Consider the following 21,373-nt stretch of genomic DNA (forward strand, 5'->3'; position numbering starts at 1 on the left):
CACCAGACAAATCACCCATTGAGCATGTTTGGGATGCTCTGGATCTTCATGTATGAACACAAGTTCCAGTTTCCGCCAATATCCAGCAACTTGAAGAGTGGGACAACATTCCAGACATCACAATCAACAGCCTGACCACCTATATGTGAAGGAGATGTCATGCTACATGAGGCAAACGCTGATTCAGACCCCTACCTTTTTTTAAGGTATCTGTGACCAACAGATGCACATCTGTATTCCCAGTCATGTGAAATCCATAGATTAGGGCCTAATTAATTTCTTTCAATTGACTGATTTTCTTTATTGACTGCAACTCAGCAAAATATTTGAAATTGTTGCATGATGCATTTCTGTTTTTGTTCAGTGTAGTTGCTTTCATGTTTGGCTCAGAGGATCACTATTTCGACCTTTCTGTCAAAATGCTGAGTGAGTCCTAAACCTGAACTTGACTCGCATGGAATGACCTTTGCTGGAGTTTCTGCTGTTGGAGAGGAGACGTTGATTCTTGGAGGATATAGGTTTTCACTCCAGTTTTGCCCTTTTGCCATTGTTTCTCAATCTTCAGAATTGCCATTGTTTGGAAAGGGTGGGCTATACAATACTGGTGTATGCTGTTTAAGAAAGGGAAACGGGGAGACCTAGTCAGTTGTACAACTGAATGCTTTCAATTGAAATGTGTCTTCCACATTTAACCCAAGCCTTCTGAATCAGAGAGGCTGCCTTAAATCGACATCCACGTCTCGGCGCCTGGGGAACAGTGGGTTAACTGCCTTGCAAACGGGCAGAACGACAGATTTTTACCTTTTCAGCTCAGGGATTTGATCCAGCAACCTTTCAGTTACTGGCCAAACGCTCTAAACACTAGGCTATCTATCTGCCACCCCTATAATCTACTTGTATATACATGTAATGTATGTGTGTTCTCTCCCCACCTTCACTGTTTTCTGTTTGACTTGCACACATGCACTCAACCACACACACAAACACACACAATTAGGTTAATGCTGACGGCTGTAAAGAGCACCAATAAAGTCAATTTGCTGTAATGTGCCTTCCGGCTCCCAGTCTCTGGGGAGAATACTAATGACCTGCCAGGTCACAGGCAGAGTGAAGGGGTGAGAAATACAGGGGGAGTATGTTCTTCCTAACCCCAGACACAGTGGACCAGATTCAGTCAGCAGGACCAGGGGATGAAGGGGCTCCTCTGGAGGTCAACACTTAAAACATTTATCATCTGTCTCTCTCCAGAGAATCATTTTGATTTTTCTCCCATTAAAAAAGGCATTTTAATCTTTGTAATTGACCACTGGACAGTCACGTACGTATGCACGCGCACACACGCACACCCTCTTACCCCGACGCTAATAGAGAACAGGGTTTCAGCTAAGCCTATGGCAATCCTCCCACACTTTTAGCATGGGCAGTCTGTTGGCACGGCTTCCCATACGGTGAGTCAAAAAGGGCTAGGTGCCACACTGGACAAGGGCACCTTGAACTCTGGCTGGGCCGTATTTTATGATACGGGCCAGCCATATCATAATTCAGGCTGTCGGGGAGCGAGAGAGAGCTGCCCCTCTCTGGGTGGACAGTACTGAGGCACTTAGCCTTATTAAATGCAGACGTACGCTGGGCCTGAGGCTGAGATGGATAGCTTTGAGAAATGCCTCATGGCAGCGAGGAGTGTGCTGCATGCTTGCCTCTCTGCACACAGTGATAATAAGGGCTGTTTTGTTGGAGAGACCCACCAGCTGGTTCTAGGCATTGGATCAGTTGGATCACTGAAGTGCTGAGGCCTTTGAGGCTGAGAAAGAGAGAGAGCTATCTCAGGCCAGTTAGCCTTTCATCTCCTGAGGAATGGCCCTGTCAGCCTGCATGTCTCCCCCACCACTAGACTATCCACAGAGCTGTGGTCAGAGCCACAGCCCTGCGGGCCCCCACAGGGAGAAAGGATCAATGATGTTAGATTAGAAACAGGAAATAGAATAGAGTGGACTAGGCTCCATTTAGGTACAGTAGATGTTTTTTCTATGTTGGTGTGGTTGGGTAGTAATGCCTGCTGTATGTTGTTTTGCCTACACAAGAGGACGTGGTATTTGAATGCAGCACCTGTACTATAGCTGTCATTCACTTTGCTGTATCATTATTTGTCATATAGTAGTACCCCTGGGAAACAGGCTACGTATTTCCTAGTGAACACCACTACTCCCAATACCACTGCCACTGACATAAATACAATAGCAGCATTTGAGTTTATTTCCAAAATGCTATATCCACAAATATTTCATGTGTTCCTTCATCAGAAATGATTGCTTATGGGTAAGTTCATGTGTGTGTAAAATATTACTGTGCTCAGATGTTTAAAACCATGTAAATGAAAATGTATTTTTTTTTGCACAACGCTATATCCATTGTTTAGCTGGACTGTAATGTTCGTATCCTGTATATTTCACTGTGATATGTGGTTGTGTCACCTGGTTATCTTAAGATGAATGCACTTATGTATTTCTCCCTTGCGGTGAATAGTCAGGGAGAAAAAGTCGTAGGTTCACACGCAGAGCACAGCAGATGTTTAGTATGCCTTCTCAGAAGGCAGGAATCGTGGTCACAGGCGGACAATGGTCAAAAACAAACAATACCGCACAGCCATACAAACAGAAAGAACTGAACTAAACAGGGAAGCTGATGAGACCAGGTGAGAAAAACGAACAGGTGAAATCAATGAACAAAAATGAAAGACAGGGCTACATTCCAGAACACAAAGAAAAAGAACAAGGTTGACTAAGAAAAAGAAAGCAGAACCTTACAGCCTTGGATAAGAGCATCTGGTAAATGTCAAATGTAAATTCTTTAAATACAGATATCATATTACTACTATTATTGATTTATAATATATACAGTTGAAGTCGGAGGTTTACAAACACTTAGGTTGGAGTCATAAAACTTGTTTTTCAACCACTCCACAAATTTCCTGTTAACAAACTATAGTTTGCATGACACAAGTAATTTTTCCAACAATTGTTTAGACAATTTATTTCACTTATAATTCACAATTCCAGTGGGTCCGAAGTGTACAAACACTAAGTTGACTGTGCCTTTAAACAGCCTGGAAAATCCATTAAATGATGTCATGGCTTCAGAAGCTTCTGATAGGCTAATTGACATAATTTGCATCAATTTGAGGTGTACCTGTGGCTGTATTTAAAGGCCTCCCTTCAAAATCAGTACATCTGCTTGACATCATGGGAAAAACAAAGGAAATCAGCCAAGACCTCAGAAAAAAATTGTAGACCTCCAAAAGTCTGGTTCATCCTTGAGAGAAATTTCTAAACACCTGAAGGTTACCACGTTCATCTCTACAAAAAAAATAGCACGCATGTATAAACACCACGGGCCCACGCAGCCTCCATACCGCTCAGGAAGATGCATTCTGTCTCCTAGAGATGAACGTACTTTGGTGCAAAAAGTGCAAATGAATCCCAGAACAGCAAAGGACCTTGAGTGATCTATCTAGAGTGGGGCAAAAAAGTATTTAGTCAGCCACCAATTGTGCAAGTTCTTCCACTTAAAAAGATGAGACCTGTAATTTTCATCATAGGTACAACTATGACAGACAAAATGAGAAAAAATCCAGAAAATCACATTGTAGGATTTTAATTGAATTTATTTGCAAATTATGGTGGAAAATAAGTATTTGGTCACCTACAAACAAGCAAGATTTATGGCACCCACAGACCTGTTACTTCTTTAAGAGGCTCCTCTGTCCTCCACTCATTACCTGTATTAATGGCACCTGTTTGAACTTGTTATCAGTATAAAAGACACCTGTCCACAACCTCAAACAGTCACACTTCAAACTCCACTATGGCCAAGACCAAAGAGCTGTCAAAGGACACCAGAAACAAAATTGTAGACTTGCACCAGGCTGGGAAGACTGAATCTGCAATAGGTAAGCAGCTTGGTTTGAAGAAATCAACTGTGGTAGCAATTATTTGGAAATGGAAGACATACAAGACCACTGATAATCTCCCTCGATCTGGGGCTCCACACAAGATCTCACCCAGTGGGGTCAGAATTATCATGAACGGTGAGAAAAAAATCCCAGAACCACATGGGGGGGGCCTAGTGAATGACCTGCAGAGAGCTGGGACCAAAGTAACAAAGCCTACCATCAGTAACACACTACGCAGCCAGGGACTCAAATCCTGTAGTGTCAGACGTGTCCCCCTGCTTAAGCCAGTACATGTCCAGGCCCGTCTGAAATTTGCTAGAGAGCATGTGGATGATCCAGAAGAAGATTGGGAAAATGTCATATGGTCAGATGAAACCAAAATATAACTTTTTGGTAAAAACTCAACCTGTCGTGTTTGGAGGACAAAGAATGATGAGTTGCATCCACAAAACACCATACCCACTGTGAAGCATGGGGGTGGAAACATCATGCTTTGGGGCAGTTTTTCATGCTTTGGGCCATGTATTATGAGTGAAAACCTCCTTCCATCAGTAAGGGCATTGAAGTTGAAACGTGGCTGGGTCTTTCAGCATGACAATGATCCCAAACACACCGCCCGGGCAAAGAAGGAGTGGCTTCGTAAGAAGCATTTCAAGGTCCTGGAGTGGCCTAGCCAGTCTCCAGATCTCAACCCCATAGAAAATCTTTGGAGGGAGTTGAAAGTCTGTGTTGCCCAGCAACAGCCCCAAAACATCACTGCTCTAGAGGAGATCTGCATGGAGGAATGGGCCAAAATACCAGCAACAGTGTTTGAAAACCTTGTGAAGACTTACAGAAAACGTTTGACCTCTGTCATTGCCAACAAAGGGTATATAAAAGTAGAGAAACTTTTGTTATTGACCAAATACTTATTTCCACCATAATTTGCAAATAAATTCATAAAAAATCCTACAATGTGATTTTCTGGATTTTTTTCCTCATTTTGTCCCTCATAGTTGAAGTGTACTACCTATGATGTCAATTACAGGCCTCTTTCATCTTTTTAAGTGGGAGAAATTGCACAATTGGTGGCTGACTAAATATTTTTTTGCCCCACTGTATATCCACAGTAAAATGAGTCCTATGTCGACAATCTGAAAGGCTGCTCAGCAAGGAAGAAACCACTGCTTCAAAACCACTATAAAGCAAAACTATGGTTTGCAACTGCACATGGGGACAAAGATCGTACTTTTTGGAGAAATGTCCTCTGGTCTGATGAAACAAATAGAACTGTTTGGCCATAATGACTATCGTTATGTTTGGAGGAAAAGGGGAGGCTTGCAAGCCGAAGAACACCATCCCAACCGTGAAGCACGGGGGTGGCAGCATCATATTGTGGGGGTACTTTGCTGCAGGAGGGACTGGTGCGCTTCACAAAATAGATGACATCACGGTTGGGATGGTGGTGTTCGGCTTGCAGGCCTCCCCCTTTTTCTCTCCAAACATAACGATAGTCAAACCTAGCAGTACTACTTATTTCTGTGAGAGTGAGGTAGATATGTAGCGTTTAGCAAAAAAACATTCAATTAAACCAAGTGATAGATTTTAAACAAATACATGTCTGTCATTGAACAACCCCATGCCATGATTAGACAGTGAAAAAAACGTACAATTTCTCATTTTCTTTAATCAATAAAAGCAAATTTACCAACCATTCGGAAAATGGATATTCTGCATATCGTTTTGGAATGAAACTCTTCATTTGGTTCTGATTAACACTCAAGCCTTTGTGTGTTTCTGTGTTTACGCGCAGGCTCTGATTCAGCTGCCCGTGTACGTATCCCAGTGTGAGGAGGTTCGTGTATTCTTCGAGACTCGTCCTGAAGACCTCAACCCGCCTAAAGAGTAAGCTACACATCGCACCATTCTGTCACACAGGCTGACAAGCAGCACAAATACATATAAGTTTTAAACAGTAGGCACATTCAAACATTCAACATGTGTACTGGGCCAACAACAAACACTACAAATAAAATAAAAAAAGAAGCACAATGCTTCATGCAGGCTTTGTTTCACGAAGTAGCAGAAAGGACCTCCTCCTGACCAACATTTCATTCCATGTTGAAACAAGCCAATCCATCAGTAATAGGTTATAATAGAGTGTAATGACCATGATGTCATGCTCCCTCTGGTATTGCTGTGTTGGTGGGGGGAGCGGTTGGTTTGCCCTGAGTGAGAGCTACGTAACATGTAGCCTAGCGGAGCAGTGTATGAGAGAACTGCTGAGGCGGCATGAACTCTTGTAAATCTCACTCAACACATTAGTGCCATAGTCAGCCTGACAGTTACAACGTGCCAACGCAAGTCATAAAGTCACCACGCCATTTCCCCCACATCACGTATGTGTTGTTGAGCGACCAGACGCCTGGAGGGCAGGAGGGGTTACAGGTGACTGCTTTTGACTGCACTGGGCCTTTAATCTATTGCTTGCCCAGTAATGGCTGGTGAAATGTATCAAACCTGATGCTTTTCAGATTATATTTTTCTTCCTTCACTATTTGACAAGTCCCACATTTTTCTTACTAGTTTTTCTGCTATAGCAAACAGCTTCCTATCTCTGTGTACTTTGACATGCTCAGCTACAGTCTTCTAGCCACCTAACTAGGTATATGTGTTCTATTTATTTATGTAGAGACGTGTTCGACTCACACATCCCAAAACTACTTCAGGGTTTATGGAAGTAATGTTACAATCTTATCTAGGCTGTCCAATCTTAACCAGACAATTTTCTGCGCTAGTTTGTCGATTAGCTTTTGCTGTGCGCCGTTTGACGCACAAGTCAATAGAATGTGACTGAACATCAACAATATAATTCTGCACCGTCAATCAGTGATTTTGCACAAAGATGCTTATCATTCCTCAGAGTTTGTTGGCCATCGACATTATTGCAGGATGAGTACCTTGGTCGAAATCCAAAATGGCTGCCCGGTGCCTGATTGTTTGATACAATATGTGTTCAGTAACTGCAGAGGAGATGAATCTCTGTGGAAGGAGAAGAATACAAGGCCTGTCACTGCTCTGGCCACTATGAATGGCTGCTGTCAGGTCACCTCCTTAGACAGACAGATGGAGGAGAGCTAGTTCCCTCTGGCCGTTGCCAAGGACACATACCTTATTAGCTACCTCTCAGACAGACAAACTCCAAGCATCTGCTTCTAGGGACGGGAGAGGGGAGGATGGAGGGTCGGAGGGAGAGGCAGATGAATATGGAAAAGACCTTGGTTTGTCTTTATTAAAATTGGATTACAGCTCTCTTCTAATGCAGACTGTGTTCAGCTGGGCTGACATCGTGTCACCAGCCCTTCTCTCTTGGGTCGCTATACAGCCCTCTATAAATCTACCAGAGTAAGGAGGGATGTCACTGTCTGTCCATTGGCGAGATTGAAGTAGCAGGCATGAGAGAGTAGTGGAGAGATAGGAGAGGGAGCGGTAGAGGAGGGGAGATATAAAAGACAGGCGAGGAAAGGAAAGGAGAGATAGTGGAGACGTATAAGGAAGATGTAGAAGAGAGGATGAGCCCTCGTATTGCTAGCTCGTCATTGGTTAGGACCTCTTGTGGTCTGGCTCCTGGTAGTGGAATGGGCTTGCTCTAGGTTTTAAAGCTCCATATTGAACACAGTCCTCCCATCCCACCACGGATGTGTTGGTCCTCCTATTCAATGTAACCTTGACCATGATTGACTCATCCATGGTCCAATACAACCTCATTTAGCGTGAGGGGGAGGACTGATTTGATCTTATGGAAAACTCGTGTAATGTACTTCCGGAATACAGAATACTGGACAGTGCATTGCCTTTCTGACACTGTTCTGATTCCAGTCTGCCACTAGCTGTCTGCTTCCCTTTGATAAGTCAGGCTAGTGGTGGAGCTGTGGCTGTCTTGGCTGGAGACTCTTTTGACAGTACGCTAATAGTCAAACTAATGGCTGTAGATATATTACATTTAAGCAATGTAGCAGATGCTCTGTGGCTAGCGCAATAACAGTTGCCTGGCGAACAATGCATTATGTGATTGAGAGTGAATTTTATTCGGGAGGAAAATAAGATGGACAGTTGTGTGTGTGTGTGTGTGTGTGTGTGTGTGTGTGTGTGTGTGTGTGTGTGTGTGTGTGTGTGTGTGTGTGTGTGTGTGTGTGTGTGTGTGTGTGTGTGTGTGTGTGTGTGTGTGTGTGTGTGTGTGTGTGTGTGTGTGTGTGTGCGAGAGAGTGTGTGCGAGAGAGTGTGTGTGTAGAAAGAATAGAAAGTCAGGCTGAATTAGCCACCTCAGTCTCCCTGGGCATCTGGACATTGAATTGGCTACCACAAATGAGAATGGATAGAGGATTGCAGTCCAAATGGATAAAGCAGACTGAGCGGATACAGTATCATGTTCTCATTCAGCCTAGTTTGAGAAACTCACTATCTACCATATCCCCTCTGATCTGGAGCAAAGGTCAACACATCTGTAGATATGTAATGGATCTTGCAGAGTTTAGTTTCACTCATCTAGACTAGAGCCTGCATGACTAGCAGAACAAATGTATAGCTGAGATTTGAATGTGATTGAATAGTGATCAAATTGAATCGAGTCCCAAAACTTGCCTGACTTAAGTAAATAGAATCAGTGTGGTTATTCACAGGGTTAACGTTTGATATTTTTAGAGTTTTCAGAGACATATATCTGTCGTTACGTAGGTGGAAATATTTTCAAAGTGTTTCTAAGTAATAAAACGTTCCAAACTCCTTTACTGACTCTGTCCAAATTATATATTTCCTCTTACTTGATTCTAATGATTTTTCTTCTCTCTTTTACAGGGAACCCATTGGAAAGAAGAAGCCAGGTAAGGAAGTTTTGTATTACATTTTGGTATAAGTTATTATTGTTTGTGGTATTACGTTTATGTGGGCAATATCATCTGGAATAGATTAGGATTAACATATCCTGCCCCAGTATTTAATATCATCTGGAATAGATTAGGATTAACATATCCTGCACCAGTATTTAATATCATCTGGAATAGATTAGGATTAGCATATCCTGCACCAGTATTTAAGAGTCCAGCCATAGTACAGTCGTGGCCAAAAGTTGAGAATGACACAAATATGAATTTTCAAAGTCTGCTGCCTCAGTGTCTTTAGATATTTTTGTCAGATGTTACTATGGAATACTGAAGTATAATTACAAGCATTTCATAAGTGTCAAAGGCTTTTATTGACAATTACATGAAGTTGATGCAAAGAGTCAATATTTGCAGTGTTGACCCTTCTTTTTCAACACCTCTGCAATCCGCCCTAGCATGCTATCATTTAACTTCTGGGCCTCATCCTGACTGATGGCAGCCCATTCTTGCATAATCAATGCTTGGAGTTTGTCAGAATTTGTGGGTTTTTGTTTGTCCACCTGCCTCTTGAGGATTGCCCACAAGTTCTCAATGGGAATAAGGTCTGGGGAGTTTCCTGCCGTGGACCCATAATATAGATGTTTTGTTCCCCGAGCCACTTAGTTATCATTTTTGGCTTATGGCAAGGTGCTGGAAAAGGCATTGTTCATCACCAAATTGTTCCTAGATGGTTGGGAGAAGTTGCTCTCGGAGTATGTGTTGGTACCATCCTTTATTCATGGCTGTGTTCTTAGGCAAAATTGTGAGTGAGCCCACTCCCTTGGCTGAGGAGCAACCCCACACATAAATGGTCTCAGGATGCTTTACTGTTGGCATGACACAGGACTGATGGTAGCATTCACCTTGTCTTCTCCGGACAAGCTTTTTTCCGGATGCTCCAAACAGTCAGAAAGGGGAGAGAGAAAATCAGAGAAAATGAATTTACCCCAGTCCTCAGCAGTCCAATCCCTGTACCTTTTGCAGAATATCAGTCTGTCCCTGATGTTTTTCCTTGAGAGAAGTGGCTTCTTTGCTGCCCTTCTTGACACCAGGCCATCCTCCAAAAGTCTTCTCCTCACTGTGCGTGCAGATGCACTGACACCTGCCTGCTGCCATTCCTGAGCAAGCTCTGTACTGGTGGTTCCCCGATCCCGCTGCTGAATCAACTTTAGGAGACGGTCCTGGCTCTTGCCAAACTTTCTTGAGCACCCTGAAGCCTTCTTCACAACAATTGAACCACTCTCCTTGAAGTTCTTGATGATCCAATAAATGGTTGATTTAGGTGCAATCTTACTGGCAGCAATATCCTTGCCTGTGAAGCCCTTTTTGTGCAACGCAATGATGACTGCACGTGTTTCCTTGCAGGAAAACATTGTTGACAGATGAAGAACAATGATTCCAAGCAGCACCCTCCTTTTGAAGCTTCCAGTCTGTTATTCAAACTCAATCAGCATGACAGCATGATCTTACAGCCTTGTCCTCGTCAACACTCACACCTGTGTTAACGAGAGAATCACTGACATGATGTCAGCTGGTCCTTTTGTGGCAGGGCTGAAATGTAGTGGAAATGTTTTTTGGGGATTCAGTTCATTTTCATGGCAAAGAGGGACTCAATTCATCTGATCACTCTTCAAAACATTCTGGAGTATATGCAAATTGCCATCATACAAACTGAGGCAAGAAACTTTGTGAAAATTAATATTTGTTTCATTCTCAAAACTTTTGGCCACGACTGAAAACTCAGAGGTTCTATTGCCTCTGGCAGAGAAAAAAAACTGTTGTTTGCATCCATCTGTTTTCATTTCTCAGTGGGTTGGAGCGCCCTCTAGCTGTATTGTTGCATACTCTCCATTATTTTCACTCTAGATTGCTATATAAAGATGTAAGACTATCATTATTACATTTATTTGAAGTTAGATACACACCACTACCTCTACATAGTGTTTTGTTTCAGAGTTTTGCCTCTTCTTTTTTCATCTAACCAACCCATATATTTTCCATCCATGTCAAGTTTCAATTTCAATTTCCTTCATTTTCCTCCATCAGGGATTGTGGAGAGAGCGACTACTTTCCTAAAGAGAGGTAGTAACAGATTCATGCTTGGCCATACAAAAGTATGTGACCCCTGGGTTACTAGCCCTCCGTTAGGGGCCCTTGGCTGTTGGGCCTTTTAGCTGGGACGTGGCTCTGAGGTGGGTCTGGGCAGTGCGGGGTAGAGCGGGGGAAGGGATAGCCTTGTATGTGATTCAGCCAACGCATCTGTCTCTATATCAAGTTAAAGCAAATACAGGTCTGGGACCAGGCTAGGGACAGGTGGGGTAGAGAGGGCAGGGTGGGGCAAGCTTGGTGCTCACTCTGTGTGATGTGCATGGCGGTGTGTTAGTTATGTCAAGAGGGCACCAGATGGTGTGTGTCTGACTGTACACCCTGCCCAACTCCCTTGCTCCTGTGCTGAAATCAACCCTGTCTTGGTTGTGGGAAATAATCGTCACCTTGATAGATGTGCATGCTGTGCCACAACAACAACAACATTACCATCCTCATTCTGTGTCATTGACTCTTGGGGTATCAGACGTGACAGTTTTCATAATCTATAGTATCTAGTTCAAGAGACGTGATGCAGGATGGTTTAAATACAAGGCTCCATCTCTGGACAATTATGCATTTAGAGGATATTATGAGTGCATCACACTCTGCATCCCCGGGGGTAGCTCTGGTTGTCATCCCATCAAGGGCACATTACAGAGCAGGCCCCCTTGTTGTTCTGACCTACAGCATTGTAGTAGTCTAGGTGTTGGGGTGTCCTGGTGGCGGGTTGTCTCTGTATCTCTGTGGCAGCCACGCGGTTGATTAGCATAATCCTCCTTCCTATCCTGTCGCCTGTCATAACATCTCCCTCTCTCTGCTCTCTGACCACCATTTTATTCTTCCGTCTCGAAAACCATGCCTGCTTCCTCTTCATCCTCATCCTCTATCTGCGGCGGTGTGGCTGGTAGAGAGGTCAGATCTACAGTACCAGTCAAAAGTTTGGACACACCTACTCATTCCAGGGTTTTTCTTTATTTTGACTATTTTCTTCGTTGTAGAGTAATAGTAAAGACAAAACTATGAAATAACACATATGGAATCATGTAGTAACCAAAAAAGTATTAAACAAATCAAAATATTTTTGATTATTCAAAATAGCCACCATTTGCCTTGATGACAAGCTTGCACACTCTTAGCATTCTTTCAACCAGCTTCATGAGGTAGTCACCTGGAATGCATTTCAATAAACAGGTGTACCACAACATTCTGCAGCAATACACCATCCCATCTGGTTTGCACTTAGTCCCACTATCATTTGCTTTTCAGCAGGACAATGACCCAAAACACACCTTCAGGCTCAGAATATGTGGGAACTCCTAGTGTGCAAAGCTGTCATCAAGGCAAAGGGTGGCTACTTTGAAGAATAAAATAAAAAAATTGATTTTTTTACACTTTGTTACTACATTGTTCCAAATGTGTTATTTCATAGTTTAGATGTCTTCACTATTATTCTACGATGTAGAAATTGTAAAAAAAATAAAGAGAAATCCTTGACTGAGTAGGTGTATCCAAGCTATTGACTGGCACTGTACATGTATGTGTGCTCTGTGTCCCTCCCTGCAGGAGACTCCACCTCAGCTGACCCTCTGCTCCTAGACCAGTATGTGGCCGTCACTGACTATGAGAAACAGGAGAGCTCTGAGATCAGCCTGCACGTGGGACAGACGGTGGAGGTCATCGAGAAGAATGAGTCTGGTACGAGACCTGGATCAGATGGCGGCAGACTTTAGCTAAATGACTGAGGTTGTGTCCCAAATGACACCTGTTTATATAGTGTTGGCCCTGGTCAATAGTAGTCCACTATAAGGGGAATAGGGTGCCATTTGGGACATGAGTCCTGGCGGCCTTAACGTGTTTTATAAAACAACCCCACCCCCCCATCAACTGAAAGAATGTTATCATACTTGAATGAACCTGAGATACAGGTACTTTAATGTGTACCAAGACGGCTGCCAAATAGCAGCAGCATAATGCTATCACGTTGTCCTCAGATCCTTCCAAATAGCCAATACAGGACCTAGAGAGAGCCTCTGATGTGTGACGGACTCTTCTGTGTCTGTGTGCGTTTTGCTCTTTGTGTGCAGGTTGGTGGTTTGTTAGTTCAGACGAGGCCCAAGGCTGGGTCCCTGCCACCTGCCTGGAGGCCCAGGATGACCCTGACGACTTCTCCCTTCCCGGCGAGGAAGGTAACTCGCTCCGTGTGTCGCACTGCCCTAGGCCACATTAAGTCAAAACATAGGCCTACTGTAATTACTGATCACATTGGCAGCCATAAGGAGCAGCTCACAGTCAAAACTCAAGGTTTGCTGCCAAGTCATTATGACGCAAAACAGTGTGTCCTCATTGATTAAGATGTAGGAGAAATGTGGAACTGTAATGAATTAATTTTGGAAGCAGGAGCTCTTGAAATCGTTACATTACGTAATGTATGTGGGAAAATGATCTCTGACTGTCTATCACCTTCACCTGTCTCTGCCCGTCGATGATGCTGCGTTCATAACCAAGGGGGAAGGTGGTAAATACCAGTTGTGAAGTTGGATGCTATCACGTGCTTTGAACCTGTTGAGAAATGCCAATTGGCTAATGGCCAACAAGCTGCATCAACTATAAATAAGAAATACAGCTATCATGCTTGTAAACAAATTATACTGTTCAAAAAACATATTAATAGATTGCTTTTTTAAATAAATAATGTTTTGTTTAAACTGTGGAAAATGCTGTTATCAAGGTCATCTCCTTCGTAGGTGACGTCACAGGTCAGCATGTGGGAGAAGTCGGAGCTTTGGGATGATACATGCGTTTCCCTCTAGTAATTTCGAGTTCCCAATCGTATGTAGTACATTCCACCTTTGGTTATGAATGCAGTGTTCGAAACAACCATAAAGATAAATAGAGGACTCTAGTGCCCAAATGCCCTTTTTAGCATGGAGTGCCATTGAGGACTTCCTATGGGTTAAGGAAGGATCACATAATTCCATCTGGGTCAACAGGGGGGGGATCAGCCAATTAATTATGCTTGTGAGCAAACATTCCATAACTGCAGGTGGCAATTAATCGCTAACCTTGTTTGTATACTGTAGCTGTTCAAACAACACACTCCAGATGGCAGTATGCACCCTTTCAGTTTGTTTACCAACTCATAGAAGTAGAAGAAAAAGAAAAGCCAGTGCGCTCACAGAGGCCATAATGGGGCAGATACAAGAGTCCTCTATAATCTTCTATGGAACTAAGAAAACAGAGCCAGCGTATTTACTTCCTGTTTACTTACTTCCTGCTGCTCACTGTGCTCTGCTGTCAGTGTCCCGGAGATACTGGTCACTGCCGAGCCTTGTGGGCCGCCGGCGAACGTTAGGGGATCTGTTCAGCACAGGCTTTGGGCAAGGTGGAGCGCACGACTCTTTTCTCCCTTTTCTCTATCTGTGTGTAAAATGTCATGTTTAGCATGAAAAGCCCATGCATGACCAACCCAAGCCTAAGACTGAGGCAAGACATGCATGTGTGGCATGGATTCTACCTTTATGTTGGTGTGATTCGTTCTCTCGATGGCATGCTGTGGAGAAAAATAGTTTCTCACTTTTACTGTTATTTCAGTGACATATGACATTTTAGATTAGTTATAAAAACCATCCATAATGGGTCCACTGAATTAAAGTGATTGTTCTTTCTAAATAGAATATTTGCGTAACAATCTGTTACAAGTGAAGGGGCATTTCCATGTAAAAGGACCCATGTGCACCAACATGTGAGGTTCATGTCAAATGGAAGCTAAGAGTCTATATTTTTGGGAAACGAAGGCAGAGATACATTTGAGCCATTTTCCATCTTAAAAATGTGGTATAATGAAAGGCTTTGATTTCTGAATAAACAGATGGAAAAGGGATCTTAGAAAACTCTTAAAAGGAATCAGAAATGCATCAAAACACAATGTTGACATACAGACCCCTGCCAACTAATAAAGACTTGTATATTTAGCTTTGGAGAAATTGTTTACCTTCTGTAAATAAATAAAAAAAATATCGCGATAGTGCCTTGTAATTATGTTACCAAAAACCACACACTCCATGACCAGAAATATGTCGACACCTGCTCGTTGAACATCTTATTACAAAATCATGGGCAATAATATGTAGTTGTTGTATTGGTAGACCTACCAATTAGTTATAATGGTGCAAATTCTGCAAATTCTGTGTTTGAATTATGAAGTGATTAAAATTAAACGGAATTACTGCACCTGAATTGGCTACAATGGGAAATCATAATAGTCACAAATCACAGTTGGGTCACCTGCTACTGTCCTCCCTTCCACTGGCATACTGCTGTGTCCAGCTCATAAATGTTTTCTGTGACTGTTGTTTGGTGGTCAAACCAAGAGTGTTAAAAACTGAGTCTGGAAAACCCCTCCCTCTCGCTCTCCCTCTATCCAATGAATATCACCTCTCCCAATTCTTACTGACACCTACCCATGTAACCCCTCTCTTTCCATTTACTGTAACCAGTTTCCTCACCCTCTGAGCACCGACTGACAGCGGACATCGAAAAGTAGTTGAAATTTGGTCAGTCTACCCTGGCCTTGATATTAACGTCCACAGATGGACTGGGCCAAATCTGAACCGAACATAGACGCATGTTTCACAGGTTTGGATAGCATAGTAGTGTTACTGTAGTTCAATAACAAAAATATATATTAAACTCAAGGTGCCTTGTCATAGCTTTACACCCCATTCTTTCTGCAGACATCTTTGAATCGTAATGTGGAGCAGATATTTAAGATTTTACCGTAATCTGTTACCAAAGTTTGCACATGCACAGTTCTTCCACAGAATTAGTTTTTTTGTTACAAAAAAAAAGTTATAGAAATTGTTCAAATTAGTCCGTGTGGATATAGTTCTATTGTTAAACCTTTATATCAATGTTTTTTTGTTTGGCATACATTTTAAAGTGAAAAGACTGAGTCAAAGCGGAAATATGTTACTGTGCAATTGCCCTGAACTCCTAATGCTAGCGTAGTTGTAATTCTGTCTGATGTTTTGTGTTGCATGATGTGTGTTGCATGATGTGTGTTGCATGTCTTCTCACTCCACAAGTTAGATCCCGCCCAGGCTCTGTCTACAAGGAAACACCCGCTGAAAGCGTTCAACTGATTACTAGTTTATGATCTGGGAATGGTGTACTGGGAATGGTGTACTGGGAATGGTGTACTGGGAATGGTGTACTGGGGGCTAACACATTACATCCACTAGCAGATAGTGGGAGACTAGGTTCAGAAATTCTATCCAAGAAATGTAAAGAAAGTTGCAGCTTATTTACGGCATTTCTATACAATTTTGGAGAACAGCCAAAAACAAACATTGTTTGCTGCAGCTTCACCTCAGTCGATCTACAAACACGTAGCCTAGTAGCTATACAATTAGCCGCTATCCATTTACTCAGGACCGGGATTAAAAACAATCATTTCATACGTCCAGAGGGATCTGTTAGCGGAAAAAGATATTTTATTAACAGACGGTAAACCGATAAATCTGTAAAGCAAAATGTATTTTATACAGCTAATTTCCTGCAATTCTACACATTTTGCAATGACATAATGACATTAATATGATATCTCAGTGAGAGTGACTAACAAAATCAAAATGGGGGCCCCCTGGAGGTCAGGGACCCTGGGCACATGGTTGGTAATTCGGCACTGATTACAATGAGTTTAGGTTGACTGGTAAATTAGTGTAGCCAGCTAACATTATTTTTTTACTGTTTTCCTTCCAAAATATGCACATTTTCCCACTAGTGGTGTATTCATACCAAACAGACTTGTTGCAAATACAAACCAGTGAGTGATGTAGTGCACACAATCAACTTTTCTGCTTAAGGTTTCATGTACCTAATACAAATCCAATGTTCAATGTGTTTCTATCGCATTTTCAACTATACCGATAGTTTTCACAAACGGTTGCGTTAAATATCAAAATGTACCTATTCTGGTCTTGGTACTTGCGCTCTAGCGAACAGTTTGCAGATACAGTACGGGTAGGCTGTGCGGGTAGGATAGTCTACATGATGAGATTGTTGTGGATAAGATCGATAATGTTTTGAATTGTCAAGACGGTAGTCAAGCATCTATCATGTCACCAAAATAAGACCCTAGACATTTATTTGGAATGGAGCATCAAACTCATACCATGCACTTTCACCACCCTGTGTTCATCATCAATGTAATTAGTCTGTAGCCTATAAACAGCATGGTTTCCCGAGGCATATTGGGAGGACCACAAACCATGTCATTGCGTGACTCCAAGTTTACTTCAATATGTTTATTATATCGATATTTGCTCATAAAGGCGTTTCCACCGCCATTTCTCGCATAATTAATTTTACCAACACAAAAATATCCTACCATGTCAAACTAACAAATGTGTCAGCATTTATAAAATTATACTGAGATTTCCTGTTTCATCACAGCTGTTGCTTTAGTTGCATCAAAACTGGATGGAAACGTGGTGCCGTTGTGATCAACCGTACTGATCGGCCAGAGCGTCCAGTATTTTTCCTGGTGTTAAAAATTATAATTTTAACTGTATTCAATTATTCCTTTAAAAAAAATCCACCAAAAAATAACACCCATCAAAAGTTTTTTTTTTTTATGAGATGTGTCAAGATGTGTTAAATCCCCGATGAAGCTTTAGACATTCCTGTCTTGCAGGAAATCACACACAAAACAAACAGTATGGCTGGTAAACTGATGTTACCCACTCTTCTGCCAAGGCACCTGCAGGTTCCCGGACATTTCTGAGGGGAATGGCCCAAGCCCTCACCCTCCGATCCAACAGGTCCCAGACGTGCTCATTGGGATTGGCCATGGCAGAACACTGACATTCCTGTCTTGCAGGAAATCACACACAAAACAAACAGTATGGCTGGTGGCATTGTCATGCTGTGGAGGGTCATGTCAGGATGAGCCTGCAGGAAGGGTACCACACGAGGGAGGATGTCTACCCTGTAACGCACAGCATTGAGATTGCCTGCAATGACAACAAGCTCAGTCTGATGATGCTGTGACACACCGCCCCAGACCATAAGACCACCACCTCCTAATCCATCCAGCTCCAGAGTACAGGCCTCTGTGTAACTCTCATTCCTTTGACGATAAATGCGAATCCGACCATCGCCCCTGGTGAGACAAATCCGCGACTCATCAGTGAAGAGCACTTTTTGCCAGTCCTGTCTGGTCCAGCGACGGTGGGTTTGTGCCCATAGGCGACGTTGTTGCCAGGGATGTCTGGTGAGGACCTGCCTTACAACAAGCCTACAAGACTTCAGTCCAGCCTCTCGGGCAGTTGTTGTTGCCATCCTGTACCTGTCCCGTGGGTGTGATGTTTGGATGTACCAATCCTGTGCAGGTGTTGTTACGTGGTCTGCCCAATGCGAGGACGATCTGCTGTCCGTCCCGTCTCCCTGTAGCGCTGTCTTAGGAATCTCACAGTATGGACATTGCAATTTATTGCCCTGGCCACATCTGCAGTCCTCATGCCTCCTTGCAGCATGCCTAAGGCTTGTTCATGCAGATGAGCAGGGACCCTGGGCATCTTTCTTTTGCTGTTTTTCAGAGTCAGTAGAAAGGCCTCTTTAGTGTCCTAGGTTTTCAGAACTGTGACCTTAATTGCCTACCGTCTGTAAGCTGTTAGTGTCTTAACCATTCCACAGGTGCATGTTCATTAATTGTTTATGGTTCATTGAACAAGCATGGGAAACAGTGTTTAAACCCTTCACAATGAGAACTTTTTTTGCTGAGTTTAGATGTAATGGAAAGACGATGTATTCCTTTGAGCCAATTTCAGCCATTACCTGGGTGTGTTTGACAGCTCGTTACAAACGTTTCCGCAGTCATAATATTAAACGGGAGAAAAACGACAGGCACAAGCAAGCGTATGAAAGAGTCGCATGAGTAAAATGAAAGCAATTAATCCAGCGAGATTTAAGTGACAGGTGATTTATTCACCCCTCAAACACAGGAAATAGATGGCTGAAATAGACCGATCCTCAGATAGGAGGGGCATGTGCGTTGCTACATAATGTGCTGTCCCTGCCAATTTGTTGACTCCCATCTGCTTGATTGACATTCTTTTAAAAGTTAGTATGCAAGATGAAAAAGACATCACCTAATGTCATGTGTTCTTTGCCATTCCCAGAGGAGAAGTACACAGTGATCTACCCATATGCAGCGCGAGACCAAGATGAGATCGACCTAGAAAGTGGCATGACGGTGGAGGTCATGCAGAAGAACCTTGAGGGCTGGTGGAAGATCAGGTAAAACACAATACCCCCAGAAGTGTGTCTGTATACAGTGAATGCATGTTGGCTCTGTGTGCATGTGCATTTCATTGAGTGTGTGGATCAGAGTTGGTTGCCTGTTTCTACTACATCAGGCCTTTGTTGTTGTTTCTCGCTCTATTGAAGCTGTGAACGTAACCTCTCTGCTGCCCTCTACAGGTACCAGGGACAGGAGGGCTGGGCCCCGGCGTCCTACTTGAAGAAGGCCGACATCCTGAGCCAGAAGCTGGTGGCAGGGGCAGCGGGCCACTCCAGCACTAACGACCTGGACGGATTCTCTAAGCAGCAGAGTCAACAGAACCAAGCCAAGGAGAACCGAGGAGACAACAAGGATCAGAAAGACAAGGGCTTCTCCCCCTTTGCCAAGCAGCACAGTGAGTAGGAACTAGAAATGTAAACAACTAACTAGTTTAACAACAAACAGCTGTAACGCTCTACTTAATGCCTGCAGGTAGGCGTTATTAAAATACATGATAAACCCTATAAGATATAATAAAGCATTATACATTATGCAGGCTTTATTTATTATGCAGGCTTAAGTAGTGTTACTGAGACATCCCATCTGTATGAGGGATGCTTCCTCAGTCTCCTTCCTGCGAGGCTCTCTAAATCAATGCCTGAGTAATGTAAAACATCCCCTTTTTATTCCTACAGTGTGTAAGTAATTGAGGAGCTGAATGCTTTCCACAACTACACCGACAGTGAGGATGCATTACACATCGCGTTAGAGCCGAAGTCCCCAGTCTCCAGATTTAATTAGTCTACATCAAACAGTGCTCTCTCCTTTCTCTCTCTCTCTCTCTCTCGCTCTCCTTTCTCGCTCTCTTTCTATGGTCTCTCTCGCTCTACTCACTAATCTCTCTCTCGCTCTCTGCCAACTGGGCACCAACTGGCTGAACCAATGTTGTTGCAAAGTAAATTGTCAACGTATTGTGACGTGGAATCTGTTGGATTTGCAAAAAAGTCCTCAATTGTTGTTTTGAGGGTAATTTTTTTTAGCACAGGATTATGTCATGGTAACCATTTTTCAGACAAACTGTGTATAAAATGTTAAATGTTTTCCTTTGAAACAACATCAGATTTTCACATTATATCCACTACAATAATAAAAACAACGGGCTGGGCGGCACCTCCTACTGGAGAGTTAATCTACAGCTATCCCTTTGGTCTCTCATCCAGGGTTTTAACTGTCACACTGGTATGAAAAGTCGGTAGACAGACGCAGGAATGCGTAATAAGGGTTTTTATTAAGCCCCAAATTACAGCGTGCCATGTAACGGCACGGGGACGAAGACCAAACAAACACGTAACAAAAGAGCGAGGAGTACCTCAAATAAATAACACAAGCGCCGAATGATTATCACACGGGACGAGACCCATAATCATCTGCGCAATCCACAAGGGCACGAAAGCCCAAAACACACAGCACAGGTACTCACACGCACCAACGGACATAGTAATAATAACGGACACCCCAATGGAAACCAAATGTCATGACAATAATGACTTTAAAACAGAGTTTAATGGCTATGATAGGAGAAAAGTGGATGGATCAACAACATTACTACACAATACTAACCTAAATGACAGAGTGAAAAGAAAGAAGCCTGTACAGAATAAAAATATTCCATGCTACATGTTATAGGTATGCTTGTCATCGGCAAGGACTAAGGGAAGACATGGCATAGAGCTAAGCACAGGCATAATCCGCACAGAAAACCTGGTTCAGTCTGCTTTCTAACAGACACTGGGAGACAAATTCAACTTTCAGCAGGACAAATCTCTGGCTGGGCCACTCAAGGACATTGAGACTTGTCCCGAAGCCAGTCCTGTATTGTCTTGGCTGTGTGCTTAGGGTCATTGTTTTGTTGGAAGGTGAACCTTCAACCCAGTCTGAGGTCCTGAGAACTCTGGAGCAGGTTTTCATCAATGATCTCTCTGTACTTTGCATGATTAATCTTTCCCTCGATCCTGACTAGTCTCCCAGTCCCTGCCACTGAGAAACATCCCCACAGCATGATGCTGCCACCACCATGCTTCACCGTAGGGATGGTGCCAGGTTTCCTCCAGATGTGACGCTTGGCATTCAGGACAATGTGTTCAATCTTGGTTTCAT

The 21,373-nt window shown here is 43.0% G+C and overlaps 1 protein-coding gene across 4 annotated transcripts in view; it reads left to right on the top strand.

Annotated features, from left to right (window-relative positions):
- LOC123998786 (SH3 and PX domain-containing protein 2B-like) overlaps window positions 1-21,373 on the top strand; it is a 78,763-nt gene that overhangs the window by 48,088 nt on the left and 9,302 nt on the right. The window contains exons 5-12 of one of the 4 annotated variants that reach the window (XM_046303933.1): window positions 5,742-5,833; window positions 8,783-8,808; window positions 10,894-10,929; window positions 12,499-12,630; window positions 13,020-13,121; window positions 14,234-14,317; window positions 19,116-19,233; window positions 19,417-19,631. In XM_046303933.1, coding sequence (XP_046159889.1) covers window positions 5,742-5,833; window positions 8,783-8,808; window positions 10,894-10,929; window positions 12,499-12,630; window positions 13,020-13,121; window positions 14,234-14,317; window positions 19,116-19,233; window positions 19,417-19,631 — 805 coding nt within the window. The remainder of the gene's footprint in view (window positions 1-5,741; window positions 5,834-8,782; window positions 8,809-10,893; window positions 10,930-12,498; window positions 12,631-13,019; window positions 13,122-14,233; window positions 14,318-19,115; window positions 19,234-19,416; window positions 19,632-21,373) is intronic. The other 3 variants (XM_046303935.1, XM_046303934.1, XM_046303936.1) reach the window with 3 other exon arrangements.

The sequence above is a fragment of the Oncorhynchus gorbuscha genome, linkage group LG16 (assembly GCF_021184085.1).
Source record: "Oncorhynchus gorbuscha isolate QuinsamMale2020 ecotype Even-year linkage group LG16, OgorEven_v1.0, whole genome shotgun sequence".
Classification (NCBI taxonomy): domain Eukaryota; kingdom Metazoa; phylum Chordata; class Actinopteri; order Salmoniformes; family Salmonidae; genus Oncorhynchus; species Oncorhynchus gorbuscha.